At 36.6% G+C, this 12616-nt stretch overlaps 1 protein-coding gene across 1 annotated transcript; it reads left to right on the top strand.

Moving 5' to 3' along the window:
* On the top strand, positions 4378-4869 carry LOC110265076. The gene is made up of 2 exons (XM_021107834.1): positions 4378-4468; positions 4586-4869. The coding sequence occupies exons 1-2, from the start codon at positions 4378-4380 to the stop codon at positions 4867-4869; spliced, it is 375 nt and encodes a 124-aa protein (XP_020963493.1).

Raw genomic sequence — 12616 nt, 5'->3', positions numbered from 1 at the left:
GCCAATAATTCTAGCCTATACCACGAAGGTTCCAATCTTAGATTAGAAACCCAAGAGATACGCATTCAAGCCATTGCTAGTAGAACAGAGGTTGTTGTCAGGCACATGTTCATAGGAGAGAATGATGATGTGTGTCACGGATCATCACATTCATCAAGTTAAAGAACGAATGAATATCTTGGAGAAGAAATAGACTTGAGTTGAATAGAAAAACAATAGTACTTTGTATTAATTCATGAAGAACAGCAGAGCTCCACACCTTAATCTATGGTGTGTAGAAACTCCACCGTTGAAAATACATAAGTGATAATAGTGTAAGCATGGCCGAATGGCCAGCCTCCAAGCTCTAGGGACTAAACGTCCAAAGATGAAAATACAATAGCAAAAGGTCCTATTTATAGAGAACTAGTAGCCTAGGATTTACAGAAATCAGTAATTAATGCAGAAATCTTCTTCCGGGCCCACTTGATGTGTGCTTGGACTGAGAATTGAAGCTTCCATGTGTAGAGACTTTTCTTGGAGTTAAACGCCAGCTTTTGTGCCAGTTTGGGCGTTTAACTCCAGCTTTTGTGCCAGTTTTGGAGTTAAACGCCAGAATTCTTGAGCTGACTTGGAACGCCAGTTTGGGCCATCAAATCTCAGACAAAGTATTGACTATTATATATTTCTGGAAAGCCCAGGATGTCTACTTTCTAACGCAATTAAGAGCGCGCCAATTGGACTTCTGTAACTCCAGAAAATCTCTTTTGAGTGCAGGGAGGTCAGAATCCAACAGCATCTGCAGTCCTTTTTCAGCCTCTGAATCAGATTTTTGCTCAGGCCCCTCAATTTCAGCTAGAAAATACCTGAAATCATAGAAAAACACACAAACTCATAGTAAAGTCCAGAATTGTGATTTTTATTTAAAAACTAATAAAAACATAATAAAAACTAATTAAAATATACTAAAAACATACTAAAAATAATGCCAAAAAGCGTATAAATTATCCGCTCATCAACCACTCAGATGTTCCTTCAGATCCTTCAGAGGTTAGACTGGCAAGACCGGCAGATGGAGAAAATAGAGCGCCACAACAAGCGCCGATACACTTATCTGAAGGAGCTCATTGTCAGTACACAACCACCTCTGGAAGAGAAAGATACCCCGGATTCCACTTCACATGCTAGCACGGAGAGCCATGACGAGCCAGACAGTGGAAGCGATGCTTCTAGCCCCACCTTGCTCCTTACTGATGGCACGGAGGATGGTGCCAACCCTTAAGTGTGGGGAGGTCAGTCCTTGACTTCCGGAGGTAATCTCTTTATCTCTCAACACCAAAATTTTATTTTCTTTTGTTAGATAGGATAGATTGCATGTATGTTCTGCTTGGTTGAAGTAATGACTTTCTTTTCAAGACACTATTTTATAGCATTTCACTAATTCAAATTAAAATTTTTGCTAAACTTGTTTGAAGATGTTAATTTGGAACATGGTTTAGAGCTAAGAACACACAACCTGTGAGATTTTGAGCTTAATTATATAGTTACATTATTTAACCATGACTTTTATTCTTTTGTGTTTTCTTCTCTATGATTGCAATCTTTGGTTTATTCCATTCTATATGTCCATTATTTGGTGTATATTCATGCACATATGTGATTGAGGCCATCATTTGATATTAGCTCACTTATCCCAAATAGCCTACCATTTCATCTGCCCTTGTTTGCCACTTTGAGCCGTCTTAACCCCTTTTTTGTTCTTTATATTACAACATCACTAGCCTTAAGCGGAAAATAATTAATTACCCTATTTGAATCTTTGGTTAGCTTAAGATAGAGATTGTGTGTCAACTAAGTGTGGGAAAATGTGGGAACTATGGTTGATGAGAATGTGTTTTGCTCTTATTGACAAATATTGGGAATTTGGGTGCTCACTCGTGTAAAATTAGAGAAACCATATGCATTGATATATTATGCTTTCAATTAAATATATAAAAAAAGAGAAGAAAAGGAATAAATGAATAGGGGACAAAATTATCCCAATGTTAAGTTCAATAAATGCGTATGTGATGGAATTAAAACTAATACATGAGTGTGTGAAATTTTGCAAAAGTGAGAATTTGGGTAGCTAAGTATGATTTTAGAATTATATAGAGTGTGTGTATGTGTTAGGTGTGAACTTAGGTTAGTCAAAGATTCAAATTATAGCTCACTTGGCCATACATATATCCTCACCCTTACCTTAGCCCCATTACAACCTTGAAAAGTCCTCATGATATTTGCATTTGTACACTAAATATTTATTGATTGGTTAGATGAAGAACAAAATTTAGAAAGCATGACTAATGGAGACTAGAGTGGATTAACCCTAGATACTTGAACGATTAGAGTGCATATACACTTCCAGTGAGGATTCAATGCTTAATTCTGTATTCTCGGCTTTCATGAGCTATCTTCTTACAAGTTTACTTGTACCTTATTGTGTGATTTGAATTAATGGAATATGATTTATGTTTGTCTTGAAAAACTCGTTTACTTTTAACCAAGTGAGTAGAATCATCTGAACATATACTTGCATTCAAACACATAGGTTGCATTGCATGAGTCTTATTTTCCTCCCATTTATTCTTTTGCTCTCCTTGAGCTTAGCATGAGGACATGCTAATGTTTAAGTGTGGGGAGATTTGATGCACCATTATTTTATGATGAATTTTGGATTGAATTGAGTGGTTTGTGTCAACTAATATCACACTTATTCATTAAAATTGCATGTTTTTCATATCCTTCCTAATTTTGTTTCATGATTGAAAACTTGCTTCTTAAGCATTTAAATTATCAACTTTTAATTTTTCTTTATACCATTCGATGTCGTAATCTGTGTGTTAAGTGTTTTCAGGATTTATAGGGCAGGAATGGCTTAGAGGATGGAAAGGAAGCTTGCAAAAGTGGAAGGAACACAAGAAACTAAGGAGCTAAGTAGCGAGGATCGACGCCCACGCATGCTTGACGCGTGCGCGTGCATTGGCACATCGCACATCGACGCATACGCGTGACTGATACGTACACGTGACAAGTGCAAAAGCTTTGCGACGCGTACGCGTGACTGACGCATACGTGTGACGCGCGTCACATACTGCACTGATCAGAACTCGCAGGGGGCGATTTTGAGCTGATTTTTGACCCAATTTTTGGCCCAGAAGCACAGACTAGAGCCATGGGGCAAGCAGAGACTCAACACACATTCACCTTCACTTGAGTTTAGTGGGAGTTTTGGAATTCTAGAGAGAAACACTACTTTCTTAGGGTTCTTCACATTCTTAGATTTCTAGTTTTTATGCTTTTGGATTGGATATTGAGAGAGTTACTACCTTCGACTGAAGTCTCCATTACTATAGTTTGCTTTTCTATTACTCTACTCTTTTGTTTTCCATATAATTTGCTCGTGGTCTTATATGGATATTGTTGATTTTGGGATTTATTAATGCAATGAACAATTTTTACATTTAATTTTATTTCATGTTTAATTTCCTTCAATTGATTATCAGCTTCAAAATTATCTTCTATTAATTTATTTTAATTACCATGTCTCATATTTATTTTTATTCCATGTTGATTGAAAATGGCATTCATGTTATGATTTAAAACTCTCAACTTGGCTTGGGAGTTGATTAATTGGAACCCCTTGAGTTGGAAAACTAAAGTATTAATCTGTAATTGGAAATTGTTGGCTAACTCACTTTTTACTAACTCTAATCCTTCCCTAGGAAAGGATTAGGACTTGTGAATCAGAGTTAGTGTAACTACTTAACCTTCCTTTGCAACTGCATGAGGATAATTGAGTGGAAGCAACAACGTTTTACTATTATGCTTGGGAAAGTCAACAAGGATAGAAACTTCAATTAATCTTCTCTCAGCCAAGGCCTTTTATTTCAAATACATAACACCTCTTGATATTATTCACTGCTTGAATTTTTAGTATTTATTTTCCCGTTCTCAACCTTAAAAAAATTTCTCAAAAAATTTCTGATTAATAATTTACACTGCTGTGTCAACTCTTTGGGAAACGACCTGGGAATTCTGCTCCCAGTTAATTATTCTTAAATTGTGACACCTTCTAAATTGACAGTGGGGATATCGTCGGTTAAGAATGTACTCACAACGCAGTTTTTACTAGAATTTCTTAACCGGCATTTTTCCACCCGTCAGGTGGCAATTGATTATTTCACGAAGTGGGTTGAAGCTGTTTCTTTAATATAAGATGGGCAAAATGATGTTATAGACTTTATCGAGGAATATATAGTTTATCGATTTAGGATTCCTCAAACTTTAAGCACCGATCAGGAAACTTTGTTTACTGGTCAACGTATTAAGAATTTTGCAACTTCGAGAAATATTAATATGGTTACTTCAACTCCGTATTATGCACAAGCTAATGGGCAAGTCGAGGTAGCAAATAAAATATTGATCAATTTGATTAAGAAGCAAATTGGTAGTAAGCCTCGAACTTGGCATGAAACTTTGAGCCAAGTATTATGAGCTTATCAAAATTCACCAAGAAGTTCAACAAGTACTTCTCCTTATAAGTTAGTATATGGTCATGATGCAGTTTTGCCATTGGAAATTAATCTTAATACGTTAAGGATATTGAGGAAAGATGATTTGCCAATCGAATATTATTGGAATGTAGTGTATGATGAATTGAGTGACTTAAGTCAAGAATGTATTCTAGCACTCGAGAATATAGTTCGTCAGAAGGATAACATTACTCAAAATCATAATCGTCGAATAAAGAAAAAGTGTTTTCGTATGGGAAAATTGGTGTTAAAAGTTATATTGCCAACTGAAAAGAAATCGAAGTTTCTTGGCAAATGGTCTCATAATTGGGAATGACCTTTTCAAGTGATTGACTTGTATTCTGGGAATGCATATTGAATTAAGGAGATCGATTCAAGAAACGTGATTAAGTCAATAAATGGAAAATACCTGCAATAATATCGATATATGGAAGATCAAGATTAGATATATAAAAGAGGAAATTATAAATATTAAGAGTTCTAAATTGATGGAAGGAAAGGTGCTAAAAGTTCTTGAAGTTCAGAATGGAGTTGAACTCTTTCACTATCCAAGGCAGAGTATGCTTCGAATTGTTCATGTTCTTCGTTTTGGGCCTTGTCAAATTGTTTGTTGATCTCCTCTTGTTTGGTTTCTGCTATGCAGAGCTCTTTGAAAATTTCTTGTTTCTTATGTTGCACTGCAGCAAAAAGCTCGGCCAATTTGGCTCTTCTTTCCTGAATTCGAGCCAACTCTTTTCCAATTTGGGCTAGTTTTATTTTGAGCTCCTCTTCTCATTTGTCGAAATAGACTTGAGTGCTAATGGCTTGAGCAATTCTCAAATTATATTCTTTGCATGATTACTTCATTGATTAAAGAGTAGTGCCAATTTCTTCCAATTCAATTATGGTTTTGGCTACTTTTTCTTTGGCCTCTTGCAACTTATCTTGAATAACGATGCAGTTTTTTGAGACCTTTGTAAACCTTTTTATTATGGAAGAAAATTAAAGAGGGACTTGGAATTTGATAGAAGAATTCAGAATGCCAGACAGAAGGGTATTCAAGTCAGGCTGATCAGTCCATTTTGTGGGGGTATGTGTCAGTAGCCTCAGTACGGTGGTTAATTTTTGGAGAGTGTATCGGTTAATTTCTATGGAAAGACTTGATGTGGATTGGTCTTCAGTGGCTGGAGTCGATATGGAAACTGGTGCAGAATTTATAACCCACAAACTAACTGATAAGTGCACCAAGTCGTACCAAGTAGTACCTCAAGTAAATGAGGGTCGATCCCACGAGGATTGATGGATTAAGCAACAATGGTTAAGTGATTTTCTTAGTTAGACAAATAGAAAAGAGTGTTGAGAGTTCAAATGCATCAAACAGTAATTCAGAGAATCAGAAAACAAGCAGTAAATTGAGGTGAAATACATATGGAGAAAATAGTTAAGGTTTCAGAGATATCTATCTTTCTGGATTGACTTTTCTTATTAACTGTTTTAATCATGGAAGATTCAATTCATGACAAACTATATGTGACTAAACCCTAATTCCTTAGACCGTTTTAGTCTCCTCTAACTTTCATCAATCGCCAATTCCTTGGTCACTTGATTCCAATTAGAGGGTGAAGTTCAATTCTAGTTTATATGCCACAGAAACCCTAATTACCCAAATTTAAGAGGATTATATCACGTATCCCATTAAGTCCAGATAATTAGAAATTTAGGAGAAATTATTTTCAAGCTGTTGTTCAAGTATAGAGCTTTTCCAAGTTATACAAGAACTCAATTAGAACAAGGGTCATACTTCCGTTCCACCCAAATTCATAAGATAAAGAATGAAAATAATTGTTGAAATAGAAATTAGTACATTAATTAAAATAGAAAAATAATAGTATCAATTCATACAATAGACAGAGCTCCTAACCTTAATAGTGGTGGTTTAGTTGCTCATGGTTCAGAGAGAAAAACTAGGATTCAGAAAATTGTAAATTGCCGAATGAGGTAGAAGAGAAGAGAAGTCCGAAGGGCTGATTCTTTTTCCTTTTATACCTAATCCTAATTAATGTAAAATATATTTTCTAAAACTAAATAATATCTTTTCCTATTTATAAATAAAATAAAAGTATAATCAGAAATAAATAAATCATCTCGAGCTGCTCCTCTGGGACGAATGGGGACCACCAAGTTCATTAAGGTTGGCGCCAAACTTGGAAAATCCCAAGTTTGGTGCCACTTCAACCGTATACAATGCCACTTTTTCTTCATCTTGGCGCCAAACTTGGAGTTCTCCAAGTTTGGCGCCACCAAGGCAGTGTGTTTGGCGAGTTTGCAATGATCATCGCGCCAAACTTGGAGAACCCCAAGTTTGGCACCACCAACGCCGTATGATTTGGAAGAAAAGTGTATACTATTATATATCGTTGGAAAGCTCTGAAAGTTATCTTTTCGATGCCATGGAACCGCATCAATTTGACCTCTGTAGCTCAAGTTATGCCCGTTGGAGTGCAAGAAGGTCAGGGTTAACAACATCATTTACTTTCTTCCTTTTCTTCTACACAAACTCTATCAAATCTATCCGAATACTACCTGAAATAAACAGAATTCCACACAACTCAAAGTAGCATTCATAGTGGCTAGAAGATGATTAATTCTTTATTAAACTAAAAAATTTGAATACAAATTCACTAGAAAAAGATAGGAAAGATGCTCATGCATCAGAAACCTCTTTCTCTTGAGCAATCTTTGTTAGAACAGCCACTAGTTTAGACAATTTAGCATCAGAGGGTTTAGAAGTGACACTTAAGATTTCTATTAATGGTTCAGGATCATGTGAAGAAGAAAGTTCAATGGTTTTTGTTGAACTTGGTATTTTGTGTGGAGATGTGACTTCTTTGACTACTCGAATGGGTGAGTCAAGGTTTTGTGCAATGGGGGTCCTGAGGAGTGTATCGGTGTTGATTGGTGAAGGAGAATTCGAAAGGGTTCATCCTTGGGATAATAAAATTTGTTCTTGAGTCAAATCGACTAAAGATGGTGTTTCAGTAGTTGATAGGAGGATGATTTATATAGGTTCTGCTGAAACCACAGTTTGAGCAGAAGAGTGGGACTCTTGTGGTTCTAATCTAGGCTGGTCCTCTTAATTCTTTGATTCGAGGATGAATGAGGAAGAGGAAATAGATTGAGTAACCTTCTCATCCTGGAATATAAAAACATGTTTATAGGATAAACATTTCAGGTTTATTCGAGGAAATTTGAAATTGATAAGAGTATACCTGGATGGATTTCCTTCTAATGAGACAAGGAATGAAGCAGCCTCTGATGAATCCTCCGAATCTGATCCATTTTAGGAAGCAAAGATGTTTGTTTGGGATTCACTGTCATCAGAGGAATTCTCACTTGATGATTGAATCTGACAAAGATCGAAAGGTTAAGAACAAGCTATGTTTGAATAAACATGGCAAAAAAAATTCAGAAAAGATTTGATTGAAGGGTTACCTTTTTTAAGGCTTTTGTGGAAACTTTTTGAATTTTCTTTTTTGGTTGCTTTGTTGTGCTGCAACTTCAATTTTCCTTTTTGAGGGCTTTCAGCAATAGGGATAACTTTTATTGATGAGTTTTTGATCTGGTCGAAGGTGCGACTGTATTGGGAGTAATACTTAGTCCACCATTCGACAAAGGATTTAGTAATGTATGAACTACGCTCATAAAGAAGATGAGCATAGTTATCCCTGTGTTGTTGATTGATTATAAGGCAATGATTAATGTTTCTCTTTGAGGTAAATTCGATATGATAGAGGGCATTGTCATTTCGAGGAATGGGTATAGGAATGGCTTAAGAAAAGCCCATTTGCTTAGCAACATAGTGAGGGGCATAAAGAGTTACCTTGAATTGTTCTTTCTTATATTGAGGTAACCCGATTGGAATTACCTGAACAGCAAGGAGATTTGCCCAAGTTTTGTTGGCTATTTCATTCTCTTCATCGTCGGAAGGGAAGAGAAGGCGTTCGAGCCATGTGGGGCCATTGTTTTGATGCAAGAAAGGAATAAAATTCAAATCATTGTTGTTGAAGCCTTTGCAGGAATGGAAGAGGGAGAAGACAGTCCAAAACAAGTCTTCCACCGATTTGGCATTTTCGAAGTAAGGTTGAAAGGGGGCCAATCGAAATCCCTCAATATGTTATTTTTCTGGAGCGCTACCCCCATCCTGCTGCATGTACTTTTCGAACACAGCGTTTAACCAAGGTTGGAGGACCCAAAGGGGGCCTCCTACGTTGATCGACGAGTTGGCTCGAAGACAATCAACTAGATGTCCAAGTTCATTAAACAAATGCCACAAAATTAATTTGGCTAAATTGAATTTGTGGCCTTCATGCAAAAGAGCTGCCAAGGGAAGAAACAACTTTTGCATTTAGACACTCCTCGAACAGAAAACTATGGCATTCAACCAGTAGTGCAAGAATGCCATGCTTTCTTTATCAGTCATGGAATCGTTCCCATGTCCCATATGTTGACTAATAAAGTCACTGTAAGAGTTCCTTTGAGCTATCTTATAGGTCCGATTCGGCTGCATATCATAAGTTACTTCAGGCAAATTTGTCAAAAGGCCAGTAATCACAGCCACATCAAGTAACGAGGGTCCTACCATTCCACAGGAGAGGTGGAAGTTATTTGTTGTTTTGTTCCAAAAGCACATAACTGCCCCAATCATCCAATGGTGAGTAGTAGAAGAGAAATGAGAAAGTCGAAAGAGGTCATGAATACCAATAGCCCTCCATGCATCACCCTTTACCGATTCGAGACGTCTATGATGAACCATTATTTTATGACTTATTTTGGATCGAATCGAGTGGATTTTATCAACTTTACTCACACTTATCCATATAATTTGCATATTTTTGAGATTCTTTCCTAATTTTGTGCTAAGAATGAAAACATGCTTCCTAGGCCTTAAAATTGCTAAGTTTTAATCCTCTCTTATTACCATTCGATACCGTGATGTGTTTGTTAAGTGATTCCAGGGTTTATAGGGCAAGAATGACATAGAGGATGGAAGAGGAGCATGCAATAGTGGAAGGAACACAAGAAATTAAAGATTTGAGAAGCTAGCATCGACGCATATGCATGACAGAAGCGTGCGCATGACCAGGAGCGTCGTCCACTGACGCGTACGCATGACTAATGCGTACACGTGGCCAGTGTAGAGTTCAAATGACGCGTACGCGTGGCTGACGTGTACGTCTGACAAGCATCACGTGCTACAATAAAAGGATCGGAATACGCTGGGGGCAATTTCTGGACTGCTTTTGCCCCAGTTTCAAGCCCGAAAATGAAGACAAGAGACTGGGGATGGAGTTGGGACAGACAACTAGGTTTAGGTTCCACTTCTTATCTTAATTCAAGTTCCTCTTTTGGTTTTTTGTTATTACCTCTTTGCTTTCTTAGTTTTATATGTTGTTTCCTTTACCTTGTTGCTTTATTGTTCATGACACCTTGTTGATTCCAATTTCCTTTAATACACTTTGAGGTATTTTATGTTTATTGTCGCTTTTTTTAATTTGTTGTTATTGTTTTCTTGCAATTGTTAGTCTTTGATTTTACTATTCCTTGTTAATTTTCTATTTTTTATTTTGTGCCTTCCAAGTGTTTGATAAAATGTTTGGTTGGATTTTAAAATAGATTTTTGTGTTCTTGGCTTGGGTTGGTGATTTGGAGACTCTTGAATTATCAAAATCTCTTGTTGATTGGTAATTGAAGATTGTCAGTTAGCTTGAACTTCACTAAATCTAGTCTTTCACTATGAGTTGACTAGGACTTGTGAACTCAAGTTAATTGTATGCACTTGAATTTCCTTCAATAGTTAGAGATTAACTAAGTGAAGGCAATTTACATTTACCATCATAATTAAGGATGATAATAAGGATAGGAATTCCAATTCTTACCTCTTGCTAAGACTTTTCTTGATCGTTAGTTTATTTTCTTGTTATTTACATTCCTTGTTCATCATTCAAAAATCCCAAAAATACTTTTCCACAACCAATAATAAGTACACTTTCCTGCAATTCTTTTGAGAGACGACCCGAGGTTTAAATACTTCGGTTATTTTTATTGGTTTGCATTGTGACAAACAAATTAAACGATGAACGAGGATTGTATGTCAGTTTAGAACTATACTTGCAACGCAATTTTATTGAGAAATTCTGTACCGACATTTATCCTCCATCAGTCTATGCCAAGCTCAAAAGTCAGCTCCTTGATGAGCGGATAATTTATACGCTTTTTGGCATTGTTTTTACTTAGTTTTTAGTATCATTTAGTTGGTTTTTAGTATATTTTTATTAGTTTTTAATTAAAAATCACATTTCTGGACTTTACTATGAGTTTGTGTATTTTTCTGTGATTTCAGGTATTTTCTGGTTGAAATTGAGGGAGCTGAGCAAAAATCTGATTCAGGCTGAAAAAGGACTGCTGATGCTGTTGGATCCTGACCTCTCTGCACTCGGAATGGAATTTCTGGAGCTACAAGAGTCCAATGGACGCGCTTCTAATTGCGTTGGAAAGCAGACATCCAGGGCTTTCCAGAAATATATAATAGTCCATACTTTGCTCAAGGATAGATGACGTAAACTGGCGTTCAACGCCAGTTCCATGTTGCAGTCTGGCGTCCAGCGCCAGAAACAAGTTACAAGTTGGAGTTCAACGCCAGAAATAGGTTACAACCTGGCGTTGAACGCCCAAAACAGCCTAGGCACGTGAGAAGCTTAAGTCTCAGCCCCAGCACACACCAAGTGGGCCCAGAAGTGGATTTCTGCACCATCTATCATAGTTTGTTCATTTTCTGTAAACCTAGGTTACTAGTTTAGTATTTAAACAACTTTTAGAGGTTTATTTCGTACCTCATGACATTTTAGATCTGAACTTTGTACTCTTTGACGGCATGAGTCTCTAAACTCCATTGTTGGGGGTATTCCTTAATCAGAATCTTCGTGGTATAGGCTAGAATCCATTGGCAGCATTCTTGAGAATCCGGAAAGTCTAAACCTTGTCTGTGGTATTCCGAGTAGGATTCAGGGATTGAATGACTGTGACGAGCTTCAAACTCACGAGTGTTAGGCGTAGTGACAGATGCAAAAGGATCAATGGATCCTATTCTGACATGATCGAGAACTGACAGATGATTAGCCGTGCGGTGACAGCACACCTGGACCTTTTTCACTGAGAGGACGTATGGTAGCCATTGACAACGGTGATCCACCAACACACAGCTTGCCAAAGGAGGAACCTTGCGTGCGTGAAGAAGAAGACAGGGAGAAAGCAGAGATTCAGAAGACAAAGCATCTCCAAAACTCCAACATATTCTCCATTACTGCATACCAAGTATTTATTTTATGTTCCCTTGTTCATTTGCAAGTCAACTGATAATTATAATTGACCTCCTAACTGAGATTTACAAGATAACCATAGATTGCTTCAAACCAATAATCTCCGTGGGATTCGACCCTTACTCACGTAAGGTATTACTTGGACGACCCAGTGCACTTGCTGGTTAGTTGTGCGAAGCTGTGAGAAATAGTCCATTAATATTGGCATACACAATTTCGTGCACCAAGTTTTTGGTGCCATTGCCGGGGATTGTTCGTGTTTGGACAACTGACGGTTTATTTTGTTGCTTAGATTAGGAAAAATTTTTCTTTTTGGTTTAGAGTCTCTTATTATTGTTTTTGGTTAAAATTTTAGAATCCTTATTTTCTCTTTCAAAAAAATTTTTTCGAAAATTATTTTTTTTTATTGAATTTTTCTTGTTTGATCTTTAGTTTTTCTTGTTTTGTGATTTTTCTTGTTTTTCTTGTGCCTTTTCAAAACATTAGTTTTCAAAAAAATATTTTTTTCATTCTTAGTTATTTAAAAAAATACTTCTTCAAAACAAGTGTTACATTCATAACTCAGTTGGCTAGAGCGTTAGTCTGTGTTCTTGGTAATTGGGTTAGAATATTTTATATTCTTTTCAAAATCTTCTTTTTCATAAATAATTTTTCTATTAAATCTTGTGCCAAACTTTAAGTTTGGTATTTTCTTGTTGATTTTTCTCT

Source organism: Arachis ipaensis, chromosome B07, assembly GCF_000816755.2.
Source record: "Arachis ipaensis cultivar K30076 chromosome B07, Araip1.1, whole genome shotgun sequence".
NCBI lineage: Eukaryota > Viridiplantae > Streptophyta > Magnoliopsida > Fabales > Fabaceae > Arachis > Arachis ipaensis.
Note: the sequence above shows the minus strand (reverse complement) of the source record. Positions and strands in the feature narration are given on the sequence as shown.